Genomic DNA, 27,151 nt, shown 5'->3' with positions numbered 1-27,151 from the left:
GCTCTGCACCCCTTCACACACTGTCCCCCCGCAGTTTGTTCTTCTTTCCTCCCCTCATGGCAGATGTGATCTTCTCCCTGCAGCCCTGAAAGCCTTCAATTTCCTGGTGAGGAGGCACTTTATTTAAAACTTAAGCTATCAAAGGTTTTGTGAGCAGTCATGCAGAAAAAAACCAATATTTATTCTAGGGCTGCGTTGCATTAGACCTGTGAAACAGGGCCCGACATTATCATTTTGTGTTGACTACCTAGAGTCATATGTCATCTATTTGAAATGAACTACCAGAAAAGTGTAGCTACTGATAGTTAATCTTTGTCATAGATAGGTTTAAATATCACTGCAGATAAAGAACCATTCATCCAGTGGATTGTTGTTTCCTCTCAGTTTCAAGGTCATGCAATTGCTCCGTGGTAGCATTAGAAAGTTATGTGAAGATTGACTACAGATGACTAATTATTTGAGTGATAACTCGAATGTCAGTCTCAAGTGGTTTCTTCTGTCTTTGTTTGCATTTTTTCTCCCCCATCGGGAGCACAGATTAGGTATTTTATGGTGGGGTGGGTTAAAGTTTAATGACTTTGTGATAGTTACACATTGAGAAGTACAGAAAGTCTATTACCTATCAGCTGCTGCAGATCGTGGCAAACGCACACAGTGAACAGCCTGTCGCTGAGGCCCCGAGAGAAACCAAGGTAAGATAGAAAATTGTTTTCCATGTTTGGAAAGGTTAATCTCGATTGTTAAGGTGGTACAATGTCTGAGGAAAATGTAATCTGAGTCACAGAAATTTGGATTCAAAATTTTCCATGTTGTTTTACCTTGAAAATGTTTGTTTTAACTTTAAATTGCTGGAGTCACTTTGTATTTAGCAGGTGATAAATTTGTATAAATGGCTGTAATGTGCAACAGAAGCTGGTGTGCTGTACAACTGAGTTGATTCACTTGCCTGTTACATAATCTGGTCTCATTCGTCTGACAGACCAAAGAATCTGTATGACAGTAGGCTTTAGGGTTTGGAGGTATTATTAAGCTAAAATACTCCAGGCTTTCTCAGTTTGATCTTATTGGATGCGGAAAGCAGAGCCAACGCTAACTGCCTCACAGTCAGATCATGTCACATGTACAAAACTGATCTGCAGTATAATGTATGATTCAGAAAACTTTACTTTGTTAGCACAATAATTTAGAGGCTTGTTGGCTAGCCAAGACCTCAGTACAGTAAAAAAATCATGTTATTTGTGTAGGCTACATTATTTTAAATGTAAATTTCATACAATCATTTCATCAATACTCAGTAGGTTTGGTTTACAGTCATTTTTGCATAACAGCGCACTATATATATATAATCCCTCTATTAAATCTGTCATTATTTGAAAATATTGAACAATGTAAATTCTTATAGAGCGTTGTAGCATGATAAGCAGTGTGTATGTCAGCATAGGTGAAGTGCACTTATTTTCAACCTGGGAGTAAAACAATTTATAGAGGGATGTGGGGCTATAATGCTGCCCACGGGGCGTGTGTGCGCGCACACACACACACACACACTCAGCTGTACTTACCATGGATACAGTCTTGTGGATCATGGGTGCATCACTTGGAAATATTGTGCTGTTGGTGTGTGAGATCTTGATTTTCTCCAAATTGACTCCGGGGATCTTCATCTGTGGTGCGTTGCCTACAACAGACCAAATAGACCAAATATACATTATAAACACTATTGGACACAGTGCAATCTATGTATTGGTTTTTTTTTCAGTAATTATTTTAAGCCATCTGTTTTAGTCCAGAGGTTTTCAAACTGTGAGGAGGAGGTCACAGGACACACAGATGCAGCTTCCTGGTAACAAGCTGATGTTCAGCTTCAGTCCGGCCGGGCAGGAAGTGAACAGAAAAAATCTCTCTGGCGTAATATTCTTAACTGCTTTGGCCTGACGAGGAAAATAATATTCCACAGAGTAATACCTGTCCCCATTTTTGTGACAGTTAAACTTAAACATGAATCTAAATTTTTTTCTGACATAAGGAATAAAGTGGAGCTTTGTGTTCTTTTTCCAGGTCATATCAAGTTCCTTCAACAAAAATGTGTAACTCTGCAGTCTAGATGCTTTTCTGAACTTGAATTGGCTGGATAGATATAATATGTATAACCTTTTTTACATATATTTTCATACATTTTAAGATATGAATGATGTACATGTTTTTTTTTTCTCTTAACAGGCACTGAATAATTTATTAATTGTTCCTGAGCTATAAAAATGGTCAAGAAGACAATAATCGTGGCACTGGCGATGCTGCTGTTGGCGTCGGTTGCCACTTTTGTGGGTGTTTTCTTCGGTGTGGGGAGGAGGAAGCACCCAAGTGAACACATGTACTTGAAGGCAGCCGTGGCAGCAGATGCTGGGCCGTGTTCAGAGGTCGGCAGGTGAGAGCTCGCTTCCACAACGGAAAAAACTTATACGTGCATGCAAACATACTAAAGCACAGATGCTTCAACATTGCTTGCATATGCAGACACGCCCACGCACATACACTCATAACATTTTTTATTATGAATTCATTTACTGTACGCCTCGCCTGAACAAGGTGTTAAGATCTTAAATGGAAAACCTGATCCTCCACCCCTTCCCTTCCCGCATGTGTGTGTGTGTGTGTGTGTGTGTGTGTGTGTTATGATTCATTTTGCCACAGAGACATACTGATGAAAGGCGGATCTGCAGTGGATGCCACTATAGCTGCATTACTGTGTGTTGGCCTCATGAACGCTCACAGCATGGGCATTGGAGGAGGACTTTTCTTCACCATCTACAACGCAACAACTGGTACATCCTCTGTTGTTTACTTTCCCACTGACACAACAAAGCCATGTAACCCAGATAATCTGGATCCCAAATGTATTCCCTAACTTGTGACCTATGCACAGGTAAAGTTGAGACCATTGATGCCAGGGAAACTGCTCCACGCAATGCAACAGAGAACATGTTTGGGAACAGCACAGATTTATCCCAGAAAGGTAATGTTTAACTTTTGCTATCAGAAATGATGGAGGAGAAATGGAAGGGAAGCTCTTATCATGAACTACGATGACCTTGTCATAGTGACAAAGAAAAGAAAGATTAGTGTTAGAGTGAATATACTCAAAGAAACTTAAGTTGGAATACAGTATTTGAACAGAAATTGTAACAGTGTGCTGAAATAGTGTCCAAATAACTTATGAAGAAATGATATCAGGCTCTGTTTCCTTGGTTTCTGTGGTTGGTAGGAGGTTTGTCTGTTGCTGTACCGGGGGAGATTCGAGGTTACGAGATGGCACACAGGCGACATGGTAAACTGCCTTGGAAAGATTTGTTCCAGCCAAGTATTCATCTTGCGGAAAAAGGTTTTCCTTTGGGCAGGGCACTTGCCTCTGCTGTGTCCAGGCACAAGAAAACCATCATCAAGGACAAAGCTCTATGGTGAGAGGCGTCGACTGAATCAAAGTATTTATTGGTTTAAAACATTGTTCATCACTGTCTTCAAATGATCCTTTTCTTCTATTTCAGTGAAGTGTTTTGTGGGAAAAATGGTGACGTCCTGAAAGAAAATGAGACCATTACATTTACCAAGCTTGCAGAAACCTATAAGAAAATAGCTGAAGAGGGTCCGGATGCTTTCTATGACGGACCACTGGCTCAGAACCTTGTGACAGATATTCAGGCAGCAGGTAGTGTTTTTCTTTCTTTTTTATTGCCTAAGAAACCTTGTATATTTTGTTCAAATAGACAGTCTTCATATTACCTGATCCTACTTTTATTCAAAGTAGGAAAACGGATGAGCATAGATTATATAACCAAATAACATGACATCATATATTATTTATAGAAAAGCTGCTGAATTGAATTGAATCCTACTATAAATAGTAGCAATAGCAGGTTTCAGCTTTTGTGATCTGTGGTGAAAAAGTTCCCAAAGTGAGTCATGTTTTTAATCTTTATTTTACAATCAAAACAGCTATTTATGCAGATTAGATCATGTTTCTGTTCCCACGAAGCAAAATGACATAATCGTTATCATCACTATTGCGAGTGCCATTATCACTAAAAGTCATTTGCTGAAAGGACTTCTGGATATGTAATAAAATACATAACACACACCTCCTTCTGCACATCTAATTTCCATGGTGAGGAGGATTTGTATTTCCAGTTCTGTCCAAGTGTGCATTCACAGTGTTTGTCAATCCGTGTTTAGGCGGTATCATCACAATGGAGGATCTGAAGGATTATAAGCCTCTCTTGGATGAGAATCCTTTAAGGGTGACTGTGGGGGAGTACATCATGGCTGTTCCCAATGCCCCCGCTAGCGGCCCTGTGCTCTCACTGATATTAAACATCTTGAATGGTAAGCCTGCATGCTGAGTCCAAAAAACAAAAACAAAAAAAAAACAAAACACCCCGAGTGGGAGAGAATGTGCTTTTTTAATGTGAGCTGCCTTCACTTTGCCAGTCACCCTCAGAGAGGACTCCTCTGTGAGCAGCAGGTAAATCTACTCTTAAAATACAAAGCTTTGTCGACATTGAGTTACCTAAGCGTACCTTACGCAATATTGTGAAACACTACATTCATCCATTATGACTGCAGCAGATATAATTTAGGTTGTAAACAAAAACGTTACCAAACAAACCAACAGCACTGCTCGTTGTTCTGTTACATAAAATAACGTTGACCTACATAGCGGATGTTTACATTTGCTGATAAGTGACTTCTTGTGGTCAGACATCCTTCTATCCGAGATATTTTACTTTCATGGTCATGAGAGGATGAACCACAATGACTTTCGTGATCCTGCCTTCTATGTAGCATCACCAGCATGTCAAAAACTTTAAATTATCCAGCAAAAACAAACAAAAAAAACAACTAACTCCACTATCTATAGATCGCCAGTAGTTTGGTGATACTGACTTTTCATCTATTACTACCAGCAGGCTGAAATTTGATTTTCAGAGTGAAATGTCTCAGTGACTATTGGACAGATTACCTTGATATTTGGCACATTCATTTATTCACCACAGGATGAATAATAATTTTAGTAATCACTTTGGCGATCCCTGGAGTTTTCATGTTGTGGTGTTGTGAGATCAAAATTTTTAATTTGTCCAAAACTTTGGTTCATAAACAAATATCCAAAATGAACGACATTACCATCAGCCTCACCTGCACTTTGTGTTTAGTGCTAATGAGAAATTCTTACGATGCTAACATGCTAAACTAAGATGGTGGACATGGTAAGCACTACCTGCTAAACAGCATGTTAGCATTGTCAGTGTGAGCTTGTTAGCATGCTGATGTTAGCGTTTAGCTCAGAGCAGTATGGTCTCATCAAGCCGCCGGTTCGGCTTTGGGCTCCACTGACCGTGATTTTCCCCCAACTGAAGCGCAACATGACGCGATGCCACAGACATGAGGGAGCACAGAAAGCTAATTTGAATAATCTTTGTGACAGTGACAGACACTGATAATGACATAGTTTAGATAGTGTGACTTGTTTGATTGTTGATGCTGACACAAACCCATGGTGCCTCAAACTGACGCAAAGCAATAAGTTATTCGAATATTATCAAATTTAAGACCTACTCTGTAGGCCTGACACAAGGTTTCTTGTTTGACTGAAGTGATTACAAAAATAATTGCTGTCTGTGTCATCACAGCTGTGAGGCTCAAGTCTGATTAACCAAGTTCATGAACATGTTATTACTCAAATCATTGCTACCTTGGTCTATCATCATTTTCATCAGTCATACAGTATCATTTCTGTGTACACCATTATCTGTCTGATTTAGCTTGCTCCTGTGTTGACTGCAGGAACTCCAAGCTGTCTTTGCTCTTCAGTAACTTTTCAGTACAGTGACAGTTTCTGCCTCTGAGGATTAGATGAGAAACTTCCTTCTAAAATAATTAATCTCCCTGAACTTTCCCATCCCTCTGACTGACCACCCACTCACAGTGGCCTCCTGCCCTCACATACTAACACTAATCTCAAACATTTACCTCTAATTGGATACAGTTGAGTGGTGGAGGCTTCACTCACACATTTCAGTGACTGCCCAAAAAACTTTCATCCTGATAATTTACCGTGACTCCTGTCTCTGTCCGACAGCTGAAACCCATCAAACCAAAAACTCTCTGGTTCCCTGAGCCTTTCCTCTGGTTTCCCTCTGTGGCTGTCAGCTCAGGCTAATACCCGCGGTCGGGTCACAGCAGCTTTTAGACTAAATAAAAACACAGGAACAGGCCGGGTCAAGTCCATTTTAGCTGTCTCCTTCCCTACCTGAACAGCCGTCTGAATGAAGAGGGATGAACGAGGCTGTGGTTTAAAATGACTGATGACTGTTGTGTTTTCTACAGGGTACAACTTCACCTCAGATAGTATGGCAAGCACAGAGAAAAAGATCCTAACCTACCATCGCATCGTGGAGGCCTTTCGTTTTGCTTATGCCAAGAGGACCTTACTTGGAGATCCGAGGTTTCTCAACATTACAGATGTAAGGTCATGGCTCAAAACTCATTTAACAATTAAATGGATGGTTTTAGTTTCTGGGAAATGACGCAGTAACCTTGAACATGTTTTTAAAGGGAATGGCAGTGACAGACATTCTCAAATTTACAACACAAATCTTCACATATATAGTGGCTTTGAATTGTTTAAATTTAAACAAATCACATTTGTACTGCCAGATTGTGTGGAATTGTGTGAAGTACTGCACTATATAGCCTGGTTTGCAACACAAGTCCACTGTAATCTAACCTTAACCAAAATTAAGGAGTTAAGGATCTTTGGATCTTGAGGATCTTTGCCCAACCCAAATCAAGTGCTGCCTAAATATAACCACAAAAATGCTTTTATTTGGCGAGACAAATGAAACTCTCTCCAAATGCAGGTTATTTGCTGTTGCAAATTAGTAGTATATAAATGTAATTTCTAGGAGACCAATTTGGCGTACATTCAGCTGCTGTATAGAGTACAATATGTATATAGAAGCAATTTGTCTTTAGAGAAATCAATCATGTTTATGTCCCACTTTCTCGCCCAAAGCTCATTCACAATATGACTTCGAGTTTCTATGCCGATGAGCTCCGTGGAAAGATTACAGATGAAACCACACATCACATGAACTACTATGAGCCTGAGTTTTACCTGCCTGAAAACCACGGGACCGCACATATCTCTGTAGTAGCAGAGGACGGAAGCGCTGTGGCAGCCACCAGCACCATCAACCAACAGTATGACCTCCTAACTGGCAATGATGAATATCATTATAAATATTAGCTAGTATGTATCTCTAATCCCCCTGATGTCTTCATGGTTATTGTCTTCCTGCAGTTTGGGCTCCAAAGTCATGTCAAGATCAACTGGGATAATTCTCAACAATGAGATGGACGACTTCAGCTCCCCGCTCATCACAAACGGCTTTGGAGTGCCTCCTTCACCGAACAACTTCATCAGGCCAGGTTAGATTAAGACCAACACACACACACACACACACACACATACACACACACACACACACACGCACACGCACACGCACACACACACACACACACACACACACACACACACACACACACACACACACACAAGGATCCTCAAAAACACTAAAACTGTTATAAAGATTGGTTTTTCATCAGCAGGCTGATTAAAGGTCACACAGAGGTCAGAATGTAAGTCGATATGTTTTAAGCTTTTAAATACTGTTTTGTGTGAAGCGGCTTAAAATACATTTGATCCAATGTATTCATCCCCTTCGGAAGTCTTACTTTTCACAGCATTGAACAAAAGTAGATTTACAGTAATGTGGATCGTTTGACACTGATCAACAGCAAAGTGGTCAGTGACAACAGATCTGTACAAAGGGATCTAAATTAATTCAATTAAAAAAAATATAAAATACAAAATACTTGTGAGGATATGTCTCTATCTATCCACACAAAAAGTCATATTAAAGCATCAAACTTCATGGGTGAGTACTTTTTATAGATGCTGCAAAAGATATACGCTTGTTAATTTGACAGTGTTTTAACCTTACCTAACCATCAACTTCTATTAAAAGGGAAGAGGCCGATGTCATCTATGTGTCCAACCATCCTCTTTGATAAAGAGAACAAAGTTAAGATGGTGGTCGGAGGCTCAGGAGGGACGAAAATCACTACTTCTATCGCTCAGGTAAGATACAAGCTACAGTCAGAAGCTGGTCCAGCTGCTGTAGTATAAATCAATGTACTGTACTACTGTTTAGTATAGTGACAGTGACATTCACTTCTTGGCTCAAATGTTTTCTGTTATGTAGGTGATCCTGAATGCACTCTTCTTCAACTATGATCTGACTAAAGCCGTGTCAGATCCAAGGCTCCACAACCAGCTGAGTCCCAACACCACCGTAGCCGAGCCTGACTTTGACAAAGTGAGTGTCACAAACAGCAAATAATACAGATATATATGACTAATAGCAGGGCGGAGAGGCGTGTAGGGAGACAATCCTTCAACCAAAAACCCAGCAAACACAGAACCTCTACATCTGAGTCAAGACCGACACCAGGGACAGTGTTCATTATATTTACCTTCAGGGATGTGTATTATGTAACGAGGAGAAAACTATTTCAGATCTGGAATGGTAATAGTCTCATTTGTGGTCTGGCTAAAAATAAGCATATGTTATTATGTATGGTTGCCTGCGATCACAAAGTAAAGGCAATTACTGACTGATTAATTTTATGATGTCGGCTATTAGAAGAGTTTTATCTCAGTTTGCACAACCTAATACAATTCGCAAACAGCAGCTTTTCTAATGAGCTCCCATTGTTGATCAGGCAAAGATATAAAAAAAAAAAAAAGTGCTGTACAGATTTAACTCCTCACGCTCCTCCTGTGCAGTAGATAGCTGCGGTCCTGATGACCTCGTTGAAGCCACCAAATGCAAACACAGAGTGTGGTGCACACATCTGATTCTAATGCAGCATAACGACTTAAATTACAGCCTCTAACGCACTTTAGTCTGACTTTAAAGGATGATACCATCCAATTAGAAATTCATGTTTTACCTGTGTGCCAGGGCAATTCATTCTGCACATTTAAATATGCACTGCTATGCAAGTTAAAGACGAGAGAACTAAACCCTGTTTTCACTTGGATGTGGACTAATTACCTGACCACAAAACAATAAATATGATCTTGTTTCCACCAAACTACGCTTGAATTCTTGTTTGCAATGCTACAATATAAACCACTCAACTTAGCATCTTATGACTTCATGATATCCCATTGATTGTGCGTCGAGCAGCACATCACAAGTTCAGTATTTTCTTAAACTTATTAAGAATGGTTTTCACTTGATTGACTATTTTGTCATTTTTACATACAGAGGATGCCACATCTATTCAGTTTCATATATGCTCCTGTTTACAGAACATCCTGGACGGTTTGGCGTTAAAGAACCACGAGACGGAGTTGCTCAAATCAACAGGAGCCGTGGTGCAGGCAGTGGTTCGTCATGATGACGGACTCCACGCTCAGTCAGATCCTCGCAAGTGGGCGTACGCTGCAGGGTACTGAGGTCATAAACACACCTCTGATTATGCAGAGAGACTGTAGCTGTGTGAACCTTGACTCCAGTGGTAGCGCAGAGATTAGAGACTTAGTAAAGAACCAGGAACCATCGTCAGCTGTCTCTGGCACCAATTGTTCTCTCGTTAAGTTAGAATAATGTTCACGTACTTCATAACGTGCAACTCAGATAAGAGAAAATGGACCGATTGCTTGTTATTGAACTTGACAACAAAATGCCTCAGTCTGAAATTGTTTCGGAATATCAACTCTTGTGTCTGCTGTATTTCTGTGTCACCACATCTTTTTTATGTAATTAAGACATGCACAAGTCATAGGGAATTATTTTGAAGTATAGCTTTGTTGCCATTCAAGTTTCTTCTAAGTTGAAAGTGAAATAAGAAAACAGAGCTACCTGTTAATGTTGAAATCATTACTCACTGCAGAAACAGTTTACACTGTGTTTATGATTTTTATCTATTTATGAAGCACTTTTGTAAATCATCAGCTGTGTAAAGCTGTTTCCTATTATTGCTGACCATTAAAAATACAATATGTGATGTCTACAGTAATCACTAACAACTGAACTCTTAGTAAAGGAAACATCAACAGGAAAAAAAAAATCAACCAAAACTAACAGGGAACTTAAATAGCAAATTTCAGTCAATTAAAACTTTAACATATTTCACTGGGACTGTTCATGTGAGGTGACAGCAAACAGAGCTGTTGTTAAAATGAAGGATTACTGTACAACTCCTCAGGGACAAACAGTCCTGTAGCACATACATAATGACTTACAGTAATTTCCCACAACCCAGAGTGCAATGGCCTGTAATGACCTCTTAACAACATTACAGCTGTCACTGCTCACTGCCACCACTGGGATTCAGGACTCCTCTTTTCTCTGCTGGGATCTAAGTGTGTTACATAATTACTGAAATGTATAAATGTGTCAAATTACAATGCCTTTACTAGCTTTTTGCAACAACTGACTGGTTCACATGTGATAAAAACTATATATTTATTTTAAATTAAATGAAGGACTTTACCAGTGTGATTGGATTATTTATCTGGTAAATTTCAGCATTAATGTTTTTAATGCTTTTATCAAATTGGTACGATAGATGTTGTAGATGCTTGTTTTCTATTATTCATGACTTTCCTTAGCTGGTCTGTTTTGATTGACAGCCGTGGGGTCTTCACATACCGTACCCACGCTAATGGTTAACAAGAGTCTACAGTCATGCTGTTAGCTCACCAAAGGCCAGGTGGTCACAAGTCATTAGGACCCGTACAAACTTTTGTGCAATCCATCTAGTGGACGTGGAGGTATTTCACGGAGTAAGTAAAGATTCTGACCTGCTGGTGGCACAAAATGAAAAGTGAGGTGATCACCACAGTGATACGGTGAATCTCTGAACAACATTTAACAGAAATCCCTCCAACAGGTTTTGAGCTATTTTCGTCTGGACCAAAGTGGTGGTCTGACCAACTGACGGATAGACTCTACCTGAAGCCACGACACTAGCATGACTATAATGGTATTGCGGAGAAAAACATATATGGGAAATAAACATGGATAGAAAATTTGCCTCTGCTTTTGTTGCATTTCTGACAGAGCAAAACAATGAATGGTGCATAGTGTTTGTTCAGGCAGAGCACTGAAGTCAGGCTTATTTGGCATCAGCTGTTTCATTCATGACGCATGTGCTTGCTGTGTTGCTACCAGCTGACTAGTAATGTCCAGTCATATTCAGGTGTACAGTGTAGCCATCATAATCTGATATGTTTCACTCTGCCAAAGTTTGCAGAGTGAGACAGGTCCGAGGTTGTTGTTATGTCGTGTTAACCAAAACTTTGTGTCCATGTGTTTGTCAATAGAGCAGTAGTTCCCACTGCAGAATCGTTTTCTTTCTGTGAATCATTGAGATTCAGGGTCAGTTCAGAAGGTCACTTCCTTGACGTATTGCAATTGTCTAAATGACTCATTTTACCTTATTTTTTGATTCCAGATTTAATCTTGATTCACGCAATATGTTTGCCAACTTCACTTATAGTTGTGGATTAACTTTACTGGACAAATATGAGATTTATGGATGTTCTGTGTGACAGGGAGGTTTGGCAAAAGTCGTTTCATTTAATATTTGTTTTGGTTTGTTTTGCCTGCATTGATTATGAATGAGCCAAATGCTTTATCATTTGTAGTGGTGAAACTATTAGCCAATGAATTAGTCTATTAGTCTATGAACTGAAAATTTATCAACAACTATTTTATAGTAGTTGTAGTAGTTGCACAATCCTTTTTGCTTCTAAATCTTTTATTATATTTAATTATTCAAATGTCAACTTGGGCTTTAGGAAATTATGATAGTTTTTTTTTTTTTTTACTATTTTATACTATTACTACTTTTTGGACACACAATTAATCCTGAAAACAACATGCAGATTAACCAACAATCAAAAGAACTGCTAGTAATTCAGTAAATCCACTGTCACAGAATTATTTTGACCAGAAGTAATTGGGAGATGAATCTCACCAAAATCAACATTTACAGATTCAAATCACATACTCACAATGACAGCACCAATATTTTGTAATGTTACCGGCATGGTCAGGTGTCTTGCTTTGTTGGTGTAACTTACTGCAGTTGTACACTGAGAGGGCACTGTTACTTGCAGTAACTTTGCTGTTGATGTCTAAAAAAGAGAAAAACGACAAAATATTGTAGTGATATGCCAATAAAATATCCGAAACACACCATTTATTACAATATGAGAAATTACAACTAAAGTCGTTAGATAAAGCCATAAGAGAAATATAGGCTCCTCTAAAAATATTTCAGAATATTATAGCAACATTATAAATGACAAAGGAATGAAAAGTAAATCAAACTCGCTCTACTAAATGATGATTGAGGGATTATTTCCATATGAGTCCATACATTGTTTGCTGCCTAATATACCTTTAAGTCCCTGTTGGTGTATTTTCAGGGCATGTACTGACTCTGCTTGTTGCTACTCAGCTATGAGTCTCTTCCTTGCCACTAGATTATCAGCATACCAGACTTTGGTACAATACTAGTATAAAGATTATACTGGTTACTGCTTTGGAGACCTTGTCCAAAAGAAAAACTCCTGAGCAAACAAAATAGGATCTTTTTTTCCCTTTGTTTTTAACCTGCACAAAGTGCTGGTACAGAAAAACTCACTGAACAATCTGGTTTTGCTGCAAGCCAAACTTCAGACAGACTGAACTGAACTGAGGTCTTGAATAAGCACTTTCATCATTTTTATTTACTTTTGACAACCTTACTTGACCCCTTTTTTCCTCACTGGACAACTTTTCTCCTCCCAGCTGCGTTTGAGGATGTCTGACAGAAACTGCACTGACAGTATCACGTTTCGTGCGTTGTTTGTGAGGCCGGTAAAACACACATGGCCAACTACACTCACAGGGGTAGCAGTTCATTTGTATCCGTGACACCGCTGGTGCGTGTGCTTAGAGGGAGAAAGCAACAGGTAACAGCAACAATTTACAACTGCAAACAACTTGTAACACCAACATGTGGTCCATCAGAGCCCGCTGATTTTCCCAGCCGGAGGACGGGGAAAGAAACCCACATACCCCTCCTCTCAAAACATTAGTCCGACCTACAAGACTCATGCCAAGAGCACATTTTTATTCAAAACAGCTGAGCAACTGCAGATAAATATTAGCCAGTAGCAGCGCGTGTGCCAGTATGTTAACTAGATAGCAGGATAAGCTGGTCAGCTAATGCTAATATTACGTATTCAGTAGTCACTGACTTGAGCCGACGAGACAACAGGAATCCATCATTGTCCCTGGCCAAGGTCCTGTTGTTGAGGTGTGTCCTGTGGGTGTGTCCCCGAAGGAACGAGCGCAATTCCTCATCTGACGTCATTCCTTGAGCGCGTACAAGGTTGCCAGTTTCACTCTCATTACCCAAGTAAATTTTACTTTTTTGTGTCAGGTTGTGCAGTCAATACAGTAGTTTTGTTAATATTACTTAGTGTGAATGATCAAATTTACATATGGAAATGAAGATGCATAATTACAAACAAACACCAAGTACCAGATTAAATAGAATGTGACATTTTAAAGTAAAAGCACTTAAATAATAATTCATTGTAGAATTTAAACAATTGATAATTTTTTATTAATAATTAATACTTAAAGGGGCGAAAAATCTTTTTTTTTAGCTTGAAAAGACTGAAAAAAAAATAAAAATAAAGAAATGTGGATAAGGAGGGGAGATGACATGAAGCAAAGGTCCACAGTCCACAGATTCAAACTAGGCAGCTATATATAGGGAACTAAGGCACATACTTATTAACATATTACAGAGTTAGTTCCCTAGTCGACAAGGATGCCTGCAGAAGTAAAATATCTTCAGTTGTGTTACCTTGCGTGGTTACAATCATTTTTAAGGGGATGGAGAAAAATGAGTGGTCACACTGGAATTTTCCTTTAAGGCCCAATTAAGCATGTTCTCCCTTCCACATACTGTAGTTATAATGAACTTCAGAGTTATGCAACTCAGACAGGCCAATTTACTCACCCTCTAGGCATGAAAAAAATCTCCAGCCTCTGTGTGTATCAAAGTCTACGTAGTTTTAATTCCTCCCACTGCCTTGGATGGTGTCACGATGGTTCCAAATAATAATGCACACATACAAAATGCATGTATAAAAACATCAAGTAATTACTGTTGAGATAATTTGCTTCATCAAGCGACATTGTGACTGAAAGTGTGCTAACACCGGAAGTTAAAAGAGTCATCACAGGATTACTTAACAGCTTTTGCTTTGACTGAAAGACTGTTGCTGGAGAGACGTTTTCTGTATCCTTTAAAATGATGCTCACTTTAAATAGCTGTTACTTATACAAAGGGGGTAATATCGTGACACTGAAGCTATGAATCCACAGCTTATCCACATTAACCCATTTGTCGTACAACAAAGACAGTGGCGCTTCAGACAGACTCAAATTTGCATGTTCTCATAACTCACATCTAGTGGCTCGAAGGAAAACGGAGCAGAATCCACTTAAGAAATCATTACTAATTCATAAGTCTCTCCACTGAAATGTATCTCATTACTGTGTCTTTTGTTTCAGTGCTGCACTGAAATAAGGCAAACAGGAGAATATGAAGTAGATTAGTGTTGATCATACTATGCCAACAACAAGGGATAAACATTTAAAGAACTGCAGTTTGCAGTGGAAAGTGTATTGTAGGTGTTTCGGTTGAACTGACGCATGTTCATGTATTTCTGGTGAAGATGAGAGACAGGCTTTGTTGTGGACGTAATGGTTTTATTGTGACAACACATATTCGCAGTTAACAATAGTAAAAAAAAGTGTAGTTATTACAAAACATTTTGACATATTAAAACAGAGAAAATACAAAATGACATCTTGATAGTGTAAAAAAAAAAAATACATTTAGGTTTTTAACATAATTTCATTGTGAATCTATTGCTTGGTTTATTTAAAATTCTATAGCATTTCCTCAACCTTTAAAAAAAGATCACAACACGCTGTAGGACCTGAATAAAGCTGTTTCACATTCAGTAAAAAGGTCACAGTAAAAATTTCCAGTTTGGGCAACTGACAGCCTAAAACAACCTTCAACTCATGTGTCAGTCAGGATGTCACTGTGAAAGGGTTACGTGGCTCATCTACAGTAAACAGTTCCTACAGAGACTTACATAGTTCAGTCAGAAAACAAAATATCAGTATTAAACAGTGGTAGGTTTGGTTTTGTTGGACTACAGTGGATTCGCTTCTATAGTTCGCCGTTGCACACACTTTGGTCAGCAGTTGGATGGCGTGCTAATTGTGCGTTAGTCTGTATTATTCAAGTGGAATGACATCAGTGCGTGATGACTGGCTGGATTAAAAATGTGTATATATATATATATATATATACTGTATGGATGATCCAATCAGCGCAAAGGATTGTTCCAATTTATGGCAACTTTTTTTGGGGCACTATTTCTTTAAATCACCATCAGCAAGTTAATTGCTGTGATCTGGGAACATGCCAACAGCAACACTGTGGTTAGCCAAAGACAAATGTTACGAATTTACCCAAATTCTGACAAAATAATCCAAGTCAAGGTCCAGATACAAGTGTTTTCTAGACAATTCAACTGTCATGAGCATGTTCTATTTGTTAGAGACTGATAGCAAGTAAGTGGACATTGGGCTAAGACTATTTTGTCCTTACTCAAACGTTCAACTCATTATCCACAGCAGTTTAGACACTGACTTAGTGGTTCAACTTTGACCTAACAAACTTGCTGTAGTTGTGCAGGACTGATTATCACCAACATTTCTTGTGCACTCAGTAAGAATGTTTTCATCATATGCATTTTCAATTTGCACATTAAAAACCTGAGTGGATTAAAATCTAAAAGAAAACAAAAAAAAACACTTGAGAGGTGAAAAAGCTGGTGTATGGTTAAAAGCAAAAGGTGACAGAGTTCAATAGAAACAGATCTGACAAATAAAGTATGAACAAACATAAATCATGAGTTGCATGAAGCAAGTGACTTAACCAAAATAGTGTTAGGTGAAAACATCAGATCTGTGTGGAGCGATGAGGAGACTAACCTTCATCAAATGAGAGCAGGAAACAAACACAAATGCTACATCTCCACCACATTTTTCTACTTTGTTTTCACCCTTCTGAGATTTGATTGAGGCTCCTTCAATTACATCATGGCACCCGACTGGAAAATTAGTGTGTTCATCTCTATGCAGCCAACTCCTAATATTCACATAACAGTAGTGCATGCAAACGTGAATTTATTCACATTTTCTCTTTCTCACCTTTTAACATTCGCTTTATCTCCAAATAATCTGGAGTCATGTAGGCGATTTCCAGGATCTCTGCAATTACTTCGGTGGGTACAATGGTGTCTAACCGATAGAAATGATACCCAAAACTATGAAAATGAGATCTGAGATATGATACACTGGAATTACCCTTTGAGATTAGTAATTTCCTGTTGCTATTCAGTTCTATCAGGGAAGAACTGAAGCTCCACATTGCTCACATTTTGTTGTCAGGGATGTGGCACATTCATCGTTCTTAAGGCTAAAAGCTCAGTCAGTCTTAAGGGCGGATTTTAGTGGGAAGGTGTTGCGTCCTCATGGTCGTCGTATGGTCAGTATCCAGATGACACTCCTGTCTTCCGTTTGTCAGACACAGCCACAATGCAGCCTTTCTCCTTCTCTACAGCATTGACTACGTTTAAGAAGTATGGCCAGTTTCCAGGTCTGTGTCCAAGAGCTTCCAGGTTATTGCTCACAGACTGAGGGCACACACACACACACACACACACACACACACACACACACGTATTAATAACACTTATCCTTTCTTACTTCACATTTCAAAACTGATTTCAGGGAAATTAAATATGACTTTGTATTATGTTCTGACAATAAGAGAACCATCTAATAAACAAAATTATTAATTAGACAGATGTCACAGACTAGTGAATTTGAATGCTATTAATGGACAGTGTGGATGAAAATATGAATACTTCACCTTGTTAAAACCACGCTCAAAATTCACCCTGTTATGCGAATCAACAAAAATTATGGGAGCAGCAATGGCATCTTCCAGATTCATCCCCAGCCACAGGTGATTTATTATAGACTGCAAGAGGAAAAGAGAATCGTGTAAGCAAACAAATAAGAGACTAGACGACACAAGTATTAAAGCTGAGTTCAATTAAGTTACCAAGGCCACTGCTGTGGTGATCAGGCTTCCTCCCGATCCACCAATAACAAGGATTCTGCCGGACTTTGACTCCAGTATTACTGGAGTCATTGAGGAGGGAGGCCGTTCACCTATGACAACAATTAGACTCCATATCAGACTGGACACAGACTAAACGTCTACCTTCAGTAATGTCTTAAATTCAATTGGCTTGGGTTGAAAGGCTATGTTTATGTCTGTGACTTTACCTGCTCTAACAGTGTCTGCTCTCTCGCAAAAGTCAGACAGCTCATTGTTGAGGATGATGCCTGTTTTTGGAGAGTAAACGCAACCTCCGAATCTACAGAGCAAAACACAACACAATAGACCAAGGGGATGAACATTATATCATAGCACAATTTCCTATAATAAGGCAGTGATGCACAAATCTTCTGTTGGAGGAGTCTTCCTGCTCACAATTGGTTTATGGTGCTGGTGGCAGACACAGCCTGTCCATCTTCATCCAGGACGGACACGTGTGTCGTCCCAACGTGATCAGAGGAAGGGCTGATATTGTAGTAGGAGTTATTATGGGTGCGGTTTGAAGAAATCATCCCTCTTATGTGCTTAATGAAGGAGGGATCAATCAAATGATCTGCACTCTGAAAGAAGAACATCATGATGAGACTAGTCTCTGAGAATAAGTCTGGAACATAAACCCCATAAAATAGTGAATTGTTGCTTTTACACTTTTTACACTCAGGTTTTTGTACGAATTAAACAAACAAGATATAATTTTGGGTTTTAAGTCACTTTTTTTCTGTATATATTTAGCAGAAAACAAAGGTCTTCTATGAATATATTACTGATATGTCCAGTATTGACAAATTTATGACTTGCCAAATATGTGAAAATGATGTGCTGTGGTTGGAAACAAGCTTGATGAGAACAATAACTGCACAAAACAGTAACGTTATAGATCATGAAACCAAAACAATAAGCTGAATGATATTAAAACGCTCCATAGGTAATATCCCAGTAGTACAGATCCCAACCTTTCCATTATTGAAGTCAGGATCATTAATGTTCCTCTTTTGTCCATTAGCAAATCTAACAGCCTCTATGTAATGATGGTACATCTGAATCTTCTGGTCACCGTGTAGGGAGTTTGGAGTCAAGGAAAACTCTGCAGAAAAAAAGGAACAACAACGAACAGTATGTTAATGTTTTTTTTTTTTTTGCTCTATAGCGTTTCGCGTTTTCCGCTTCTTTATAACTCACAGTACAAGATTAGATGCAAGAATTTCATTCAGTTGCAACAGTAGATCAGTTCAGGGGGATCGAGAAAAAGTCTTGACACCTTTCATCAGTTTGAGAATGAAGGCAAGCAGGGCGCCCCCAGCAGGCGGTGGTGCGATGTGCATTTGAGTATTTCCTAGAGGAACTGTCCATGCATCCTGCTCCAGCACCTTGAAAGACTTCAGATCCTGCATTGTCAACGTCCCACCTAAAAGAAACATATAGAATATATAGAAAGCTTGTTATCTTAAATAATACTTTTTTATGTCATACAAGTCCTTTTTCTTTTTCTGTCTATTCAAGTGTTCACCCCCAGCTGGCCCCGACCGGCAGTATGCTATCATTGCACCAACCTGCAGCTTGTATGTCTTGAATTAAGTCATGTCCTATCTTGCCAGTGTAGAAGGCATCTGCCCCTTGCTTTGCAATGGTTTCCATGGTTTCAGCGAGTTTAGGAAACTTCAGAATGTCTCCTGTGCTCAGAACAGTTTTGTTCTTGTTGCAGACAATTTGCAGAGAACTGGAAAAAAGTGTTGTAAAGCATGTTGTAAATATATCAAATTAGAAGACACTGAAGAGAGATACGTATGCCATGCATTTACATTTATGAATGAATATTCTGAGATTCTCTGCAGCCATTTGTTTCTGCATCTGCATACACACTTTGATACACACTCCCAGGCTTTTCACACCACACCTAATCCTCGGCTGACTGCTTTTTAAACCATGCAGTTCGGAAAAGCAACATTTCACACAAACATTTCTGAAGGAAGGTGAGCGGGGTCAGTAAACCCTTCTCCCAAAATGTTCCACTAAGAACAACAGTGTGAAACTCTGTGCTGTTAGAATGTAATAGTCATTTTCTCTAATCCAAAAAGTGTTCACACAAGCACGTTGACCAGGCCACACGATTATGCAATGTGAAATCCTGAAAGTTAAATACTCAGAATTAATTGTTAACCAGGGAGTTACATAAAAGTAGCATGGAATGAGTTAAACCAGGGATTTATAGGAGCCCTTTGCACCAGGATTTCTGCAGTGACACATGGATGAGAAAAGGCTCCAGTCAGCGTCACATGCCCTATTATTGTAGTTTATCAGTGCCCTCACACATTTCTTATCAATGTGGCTACAAAGCAGATATTCTTGAAATAAAATTGTTGCCAACAAAAATCTTTTCTCTTTTCTGGAAATCTTTGGAAACTTTCAGTTACTATTCACAGTAAGAGAGAAGCTGTACCAGAGAGATGATTTTTCCATGGACGGCTTCACAATGGGGTTGTTCAGGAGACTTCCCAGAAAGGCTGGCAAAGGGATGCCTTTCCTGGCCAGTTCAATTGTTGGCTCAAACAGCTTGGCCCAGGGCAGCCTCCCATACTGCTTGTGAACTGCCTCATAGCCTCGAAGCTCTCCAGGAACTCCGATCCACTGGCTGCCTACAAGTTAAGAAAATAATGTAAGTCAGTGATCAGAAGTTCAGGAGGACTGACTGTATGTGGGTTAGAAACAGGAGCAAAACTGATTAAATGCTGAGAATCATGTTGAAAATGAGCCAAAATGATCCATTAGTAAAAACCTTTCACAGTCACAGTTTCAGTTACTGGGTTTACTCTGGGGGAAGATCTGTATTATCAGCTACTGTGCATAAATGTATCACTCTGCTTACCTGTGCAAAGGCTTAATGTGGTGGGACACTCTTTTAACAAGTTAGCGTTGAATGACTGAGGGACAGTCTCTCTGAAGTTGTAGACTTTAACGTTCCCTGAGAAGAGATCAGCGATTAGAATAAGTAGGCCTGATCAATAATTATCATTTGAGAAAAAAAAAAAAATCAAGTCACAAAAAATGAATGAGAAGATCCACCTGCTTTATTTCTTATGGTGAATATAGACCCTCCTCCAATCCCCATGCTCTGAGGATTGACCACAGATGTGCACAGAAGAGCTGCAATGGCGCCATCTACTGCCGACCCTCCCTGCTGGAGCATGCTCCTGGAAAACAACCATTTCCACCAGATTTGTGGGAAATGTGTGAACTCAATGTCAGTCATTAACCCCCTGAGTACACCCCACATATTTGCTCATCCAGAAACACACAAATAGACTTTCTCTAATACTTGCCATGATATAATGGTAGGGTTCAGTGTCATGCCAAGGGGCAAGTTTAAACCATGTCCTGATGCTTGAGGCTGACTTTAGGAAAACTGCCAGGAAGTCACATGTTTTCAAAAACTTGAGTCATATGGTAAATGGTCTTCCATTGAAATGACAACCCATTTGTTGCGATTAGGCTTATGCAACGTAACTATGTTATAAAACAGAGCAAGAAACCTGACATCTAAACCTTCTCAGAAAGAAACCGTGAATGAGTCTTTTCACCAAGAAGCTGGCACAGGGTCAGATGTGTTCACTGAGCGACAAGAGAAGGCAGTCTTGGGAATGTTTTGGCTCTGTGTGGGTTAGGCTGACCAAAAACATTGAAGTATGGGTGAGTTTAACAGAGGAGGAAAAGTAACAGGAGGAAACAACCATAATTTAATCAAAAGAATCTAATTAAAGGTGTCTCATGTGCAGGCAGACAGTTGATACTGGTTTATGGCTCTACACAGGGGATGCCATAAGTTAATCAAGTTTTGAACAAGGACAAAATCAAGTATAGGTTGCACATTTTGCATCTATGGGCTTGGGAAACACTGAACTGATGATATCATTTGTACTCAGTGTGTGTTTGTGTACTCTGAGTTTGGAAAAACTTCTGCAGACTGGATTATAATTGCTGAAACTCCAAAGCCAGCTTTGACAGAACATACTCTGGATCTGTCTGACGAAGTGTTAGTCAAATGATGTAGCTCGAGGGAAAACCATGATTAATGCTGGTGTCACCGGCAGATTTTGGGAGGATAACTGACGCTGAAATGTGGCAGATTGGCTCAGTTCTGATAGATTCTTTCAGATATCAGCCTAGCCTTTGTCCCCTACGTCCCTACAAGTGTTTGTGGTAACATTATGTAATTATGATCGTCAGTATTTTCAATGAGGTTAAATGCTGTCATCTCACATGTTTCTGCCCTGACTCCTGAGTAAATAATAGAGAGAAGTTGAAATTGAATGATTTAGCTTAAAACACTGTAAAAGACTTTTTATATTTATATGACTTTTTAATCACCATTCACTTTAGACAGATACATTATTGTAAGTTTTCTTTAACACTTAATCTCATTGATGCTCAGTCAGTAGTAAGAATGAAGAGGGTGTCGTTAAAAACATGGACATGGACATGCAGCCTGTTGCCTCAGCGTGTCTCCCTGTGGGACTTAATGGAGCTTGTATTCATTGTCTCTGCTGTGAACTGGGAAATGAACTCCTGACAAATCTTGGCAGAGGACAAAAAAAAACGAAAAAAAAAAAAAAAAATCTTGCTGCCAATGAAAACAAAAGCCGGATGACTTTCATGCACATTGCAGTTAAAGGAAAAAAGAATAAAAAGAAAAGAAAACTATCTAATTTTTCCCCCCTAAATTTAGAGATGCAGTGATGACTGGTTGAGTTCACATAGTGGCTCTCCAGTGAATAAATGGACATCAGAGAAAGAGCCAAGTCTCTTCACTCCTCATTAGAAAGACTGACACCAGACAGTGGGTTTTAAAACCTGGTTTTCTCCTACAATCACATCTAACAGCATAGTATAAAAACAAATCAACAAGAGGTGAGTAGAATGAATGACCTGTCTGCACACAGTTCTGCAGGTATTAAATCTATTCTTCATATAGAGCCGACCAAATCTCTTAAACTGCTTATCCCATCGCTCAGTTCAGCCTTTTTATCTCAGGCAGGGAGCAGCGGGTACTATAGCCTGATTGCCTACTAAGTTTTGAGCGAGTGCAGTTATTACTGAGAAGAAGCACACAAGGTGAAAATACTGGAAGTCTAACAACACACCAAAAAACACTTAATTAACTTTCAACTTACAAAATTTCTTGCATTTTCTTTTTGTGTGGTTTTAGACACAACACAGATTTTTGTCGTCCCCCCCCCGGTCAGAGTAGAAGGAGTGTAAAACTTACCTGCCAATCTCTGAACAGCTCTTGGAGTCTGCAGCCACAGCCGCGCGCCTGAAGCTGCCGCTGGGACATCTTCTGTCCGCGATTGAGCCGATGCACAAACAGATGAGAGCCACAGCGCAAATTAAACTCACTAAGATGAAGCAGGAAACCAGCCACGGCTTGTATTTAGCCATTTAACTTTTTGTTGTGGGGAGGCTGGGTTTGTAGAAACTGTTGCTGCCGCTGCTCAGTGAATGTCCACACACGCTCAATGAATATTGCCTAATCCCCAACCTGAGTTTACCCCTCCTCCCTCTCTCAACTGGCTACTGCCCTGAAGTGAAAGCAGACTGGAGCAGAGGGGATACTAAATGCGCTCTCACCCCCCAAACATTTAAAACTGGGAAATAACCATGACGTCACCGGTATTCCCATGTTGGCGTTTTCGATTAATTTCAATGAATGCCCTCAAAGGAGTCCACAGTCATGTTTCATAGACGATGACAATGTTTAAGTTCACAAATTATCATTTTCATCCTTGTGCATCATGGTTTACTCACTCCTTTCCCTGCAACGCCAACAGTTTCTCCATAAAAATACCGAGCCACAATATCAGGAAACACGGCCCTCTCCCTGCTGCACATTGATGATTGACGTGAACTCTGTGTCAGTGACATGGAAGGGGCAGGAGTCTTTAAACTGACGCCTCACAGATGCTGGGATCCTCCAAACAGGGATCACACCAGGCTGCTTCATTATTATCATTATTCAGCACTGAATGTTCAGTTAAAGAGCCAGTTTAAGTTTCATTTCACGTTTGGCAATAAGTTTATCACATTATGGTTCAGAATAAGTAAGTTGGAGTAATATAGTATTTTCCTTGAGTGCACAATCATTTGCAGTATGGTTGTCAGATAATTTCTAAATCATTTCAGGGAACTGTACTTTCCACAGTGAATCTACAATTCAATGTTTTGTGATGTAACACTTAATAGAAACTTGAAAACTATACTGAAAAGTCAGTCAGAAACATTTATGCTTTGACTATTTCCAACTCTTTACAATTGCTGCAGTGCTCTGCTGACACATTTACTCATTTGGCATATGCTTTTATCCAAAGTGACTTACAATAGTCAGTAATACAATCAATAATATAATAATACAATAATACAATAAAACATTTAATGTCCCGATCTTATAATAAATAATCTTGTGTTATAAAATCATAGAGCTTAAATAAAAGCATGAGGGCTACAAAGACATTTTAACTTGATGGCAGCATTTTGGGTAAAAATAAAGGCTAATATGAGAGAGAAAAGTGCTTTCATGGGTGTGGGGTTTATGAAGTGTAAAAAAAGGTGCCAGGAGCAATAAAATAAAATGCACCTGTGCCTCTCAGTACAGAGTCCTGACTGTATAGAAAAATTTAAGATCAAAATACAAATCTGAGAATTTGAGTAAGTGCATTTCCAAAAATAAGCCCAGTTTTTTTTTTTTTTTACTGGCGGTTTGAGAATAACTACAACAAATGCATCATTGTTTAAACTACTCCTGATTATTTCACTAATAAACCTTTAGGCTATGTGTTTAAAAATAGAATAAAAGTGCACTCATATATGACCTATCATGGTAAAATGTTCAAATGTTGTTGCTGTACAACTGATGTGTCACAGGTAAGTCTTAAAATGCAAAGTTGAAAGAAAAAAAAGTCAATGGTGTTAGATGAGATAGATGGGAGTGACTCGGTCTCCAGACTGTCTGCCAACAAAGTGAGATTTCTTTGTGTTCACACAAAGAACATCTGTCAACGTTCACACGTTGACGAGACCAAATCTCCAGATTCTCTAGATGCGGACGATGCTGCCGCCAAAAATCTCAGACAATCTCCTGACTCGACTCATTTCACCTCAGCTGAAAGATAATCCAAACAGGAGAGAGACCACAAAGCTCCACCCAAATATCTGAACTTAAGCCTTGCAAATAGATACAGCAGCGGACAACAAGACTGAACATGTAGGTTGGTAGATTACTCAGCCTGCCAGCCAGGAAAGAGAAAGTCAATTTGATAACCATCAGCTAATTGCTAATAATCACAGTTAGCCTGGGTGGGGAATAGACAAAGTCTTGTGATATATTTGAATTACCTGGTATGGGTGCTGCTGTATCCTGGCCAACAATTTGCAGTGGTGTGTTATCGTTTGTTCTGGAAGTCTCTTTGAAAACCATGTAAGTGTTTATGTTTATACTTTATGATGGTATGTTAGGTTCAAAAGGCACCACATCTGTCAAACCGACAGATGATTCTTTTTAGCCTTAACCCAAACCCATTGTTTGCTCTTAATAGTATTATGACTCCAGCTGGGTTTTAGCTACTGTCACCACCCAGCCCTACAGCCATGAGAGAGGAAATGTACATGGTTGTATGGAGAAATCAAACAATCATACAATCATAATTATTTATAGAAAATACAACTAAACATATTAACTGGATATATAAAATGGTCATGGTAATGGTTGTCTAGAGGATGTGTGAATGTGTACTATATACTATAAAATAAAGATAAGTGCAGCCAAACCAAACCAAACCAAACAAAAGGAGTGAGAGAGGGAAAGAATCAAGATGACTGATCCTAAAAGCATTCTGGATGGACTGGCCACGAGGACCCAGTTTCACTAATACAATCTTCACCTACCGGGTTCTGAAAGAAGACACAAAACACAACCAGCAGCTCAGGGCACAAACAAACAGCACATGGCAGAGCCTATGGGCCTTCACACCACAGCACTGTTAGTGCCCTCAACAACATGCGGCTCGACTCGACTGTCCCTGGGGGGCAAGTGTGGCCATCACTGACCAAGGTGCTGAATGTGCTCTGGCAAAGCTGGCATCGACTGTCGCTGTCCAGGGTGCTGACCCTCAGCTGGGGCAGGACCCTGAAGAGCCATATGAATCCTGTGGCATGAGGGTGAGCCCTGCTGTTGCTAGTTTATTTTGGGAAGTTTTCCTCCTATCTGAATCAACAGTCTATGGACAGAAGGTTTCATATGTGATACAGATTGTAAAGCCATTAGAGGCAAATTTTGTGATTTCAACTATACAAATAAAGTTGACTCAGCTTTACTTGATGCAGATAACAACAGTACATATATATATTGACCATACTACATACACTGTGTCTTCAGCATATATAATGTGTCTCAAATGTACTGTAAATCAATGATGCATACATCATTTCAATGTTGAAAGAGAGCACAGTTATGATTATTAACACGTTCAGTCCAGTGCTGCCTCTATGACCACTTGAAACATCAACACAAGGGGGAGATGGTGTGTATATTTTCAGTTGTAAAGCTCTCTGCTCCTGTGATCACCAAGGAAACATCATTACCAATCTATAGGTTTGGTGGATTTTTTGGCACCTGTAATTTCTAGCTCATTCAGACAGAAGTTTGGGGAAACAGAAACTCAATGAAATTGATGATTCAAGTCTTATTATTCTTAATATGTAATATGAGATTAAATATGAAATAATATGCAATTACTTGATTTCTTCTGTGGGACAAGTGTGTGCCATTGCTGTACCGTTTGTAAAGAGCAGGGATATTACAGAGTAACTAATGACCTTTAAATGACCTGTAAACATAAAACCTAGCCAGAAAACACAAGTATGTTAATGTTAATTAATGTTGCATTAGCTAAGTGTCACAGCAACGTGACCTTTTTTTCTTTTTTTTTGGCTATCATAACAGGATGCAAATAACTACAGCTCTGCAATCATAAAAAGATGTGAAGTACATTTATTTTCAAATATGACGCCAATTAATCTCAATAAAATTTAAGTCATTGTGTCATGATTTATATCTTCATTGTTGAAAAGCACACAGAGAGGGTACAGGGGCATGTTTTGCAAGGATACCACGCTGTCGTTGTGTTCCTATAAATAGTGCATATTCATTATTCTGCCCTACTCTGTGTCATACCAACCCCACTACTCACCCATGCCAGCCCCTGTTCACTCGAATCCTCCCTCCTATGTGAGCACTGCACCTCTACAGCTCTGGGATCTTTCAGTCACAGACATTTTTTTTTACTTCCTTTTGCAGCCTGTAACCTTTTTATTCCTCAGGAGGATGATTCATGATCAGTCCGAACAGTCACTCATGTTGTCTGTGCATTACTATTCACTCAGAGGCTGATAGACAGATGAGTGACCAAAATATTTTATTTTTATTTTTTTCCTCTGAGGCACAAATAGTTCCAAACAATTTTCATCTGGCTGAATCACCCCTGAGGAGCAAAAAGACAGGATGAAATCTAACAGGGCAGCGGGAGTGTGATGGAAGAGTACTTTCAAGATCATTTGGATTACGCACCAATCATTCCAAAAATATACACTTCTACCGAGCCAATGCAATTAAATTATGCAGCTATGTTTTTGTTGCAGTATGCTTAAAAAAAGCAAAAGACACTAAGATGCTAACAATATTATAGAGCACATTTTC

General features: G+C 39.3%; 2 protein-coding genes and 1 long non-coding RNA gene across 3 annotated transcripts; 1 reads left to right on the top strand and 2 right to left on the bottom strand.

Annotated features, from left to right (window-relative positions):
• The first annotated feature begins 382 nt into the window (after nucleotides 1–382).
• LOC111234237 (glutathione hydrolase 1 proenzyme-like) lies at nucleotides 383–10,134 on the top strand. The gene is made up of 13 exons (XM_022762203.1): nucleotides 383–692; nucleotides 2,221–2,425; nucleotides 2,692–2,822; nucleotides 2,924–3,013; nucleotides 3,263–3,455; nucleotides 3,543–3,703; nucleotides 4,228–4,377; nucleotides 6,382–6,518; nucleotides 7,070–7,257; nucleotides 7,358–7,485; nucleotides 8,085–8,197; nucleotides 8,322–8,435; nucleotides 9,437–10,134. Exons 2-13 carry the CDS (start codon nucleotides 2,259–2,261, stop codon nucleotides 9,581–9,583), a joined length of 1,719 nt encoding a protein of 572 aa, XP_022617924.1. The 5' UTR covers nucleotides 383–692; nucleotides 2,221–2,258; the 3' UTR covers nucleotides 9,584–10,134.
• A 4,915-nt stretch (nucleotides 10,135–15,049) lies between these two features.
• LOC111234224 lies at nucleotides 15,050–25,200 on the bottom strand. Its single transcript, XR_002665645.1, has 3 exons — nucleotides 25,190–25,200; nucleotides 23,656–23,659; nucleotides 15,050–15,524 (listed from the first exon to the last, which is right to left on the bottom strand). It is a non-coding gene; the product is annotated as an uncharacterized LOC111234224 (long non-coding RNA).
• On the bottom strand, nucleotides 15,518–22,972 carry LOC111234223 (glutathione hydrolase 5 proenzyme-like). Its single transcript, XM_022762190.1, has 12 exons — nucleotides 22,670–22,972; nucleotides 20,470–20,597; nucleotides 20,273–20,368; nucleotides 19,847–20,042; nucleotides 18,960–19,126; nucleotides 18,668–18,814; nucleotides 18,363–18,493; nucleotides 17,785–17,969; nucleotides 17,577–17,668; nucleotides 17,350–17,459; nucleotides 17,155–17,265; nucleotides 15,518–16,915 (listed from the first exon to the last, which is right to left on the bottom strand). The coding sequence occupies exons 1-12, from the start codon at nucleotides 22,840–22,842 to the stop codon at nucleotides 16,769–16,771; spliced, it is 1,683 nt and encodes a 560-aa protein (XP_022617911.1). The 5' UTR covers nucleotides 22,843–22,972; the 3' UTR covers nucleotides 15,518–16,768.
• Nucleotides 25,201–27,151: the final 1,951 nt, after the last annotated feature.

This window comes from Seriola dumerili, unplaced genomic scaffold (assembly GCF_002260705.1).
Source record: "Seriola dumerili isolate Sdu_G_001 unplaced genomic scaffold, Sdu_1.0 BDQW01000442.1, whole genome shotgun sequence".
NCBI lineage: Eukaryota > Metazoa > Chordata > Actinopteri > Carangiformes > Carangidae > Seriola > Seriola dumerili.
The sequence above is the reverse complement of the archived record's forward strand: the minus strand, read 5'-3'. Positions and strand labels throughout refer to the sequence as shown.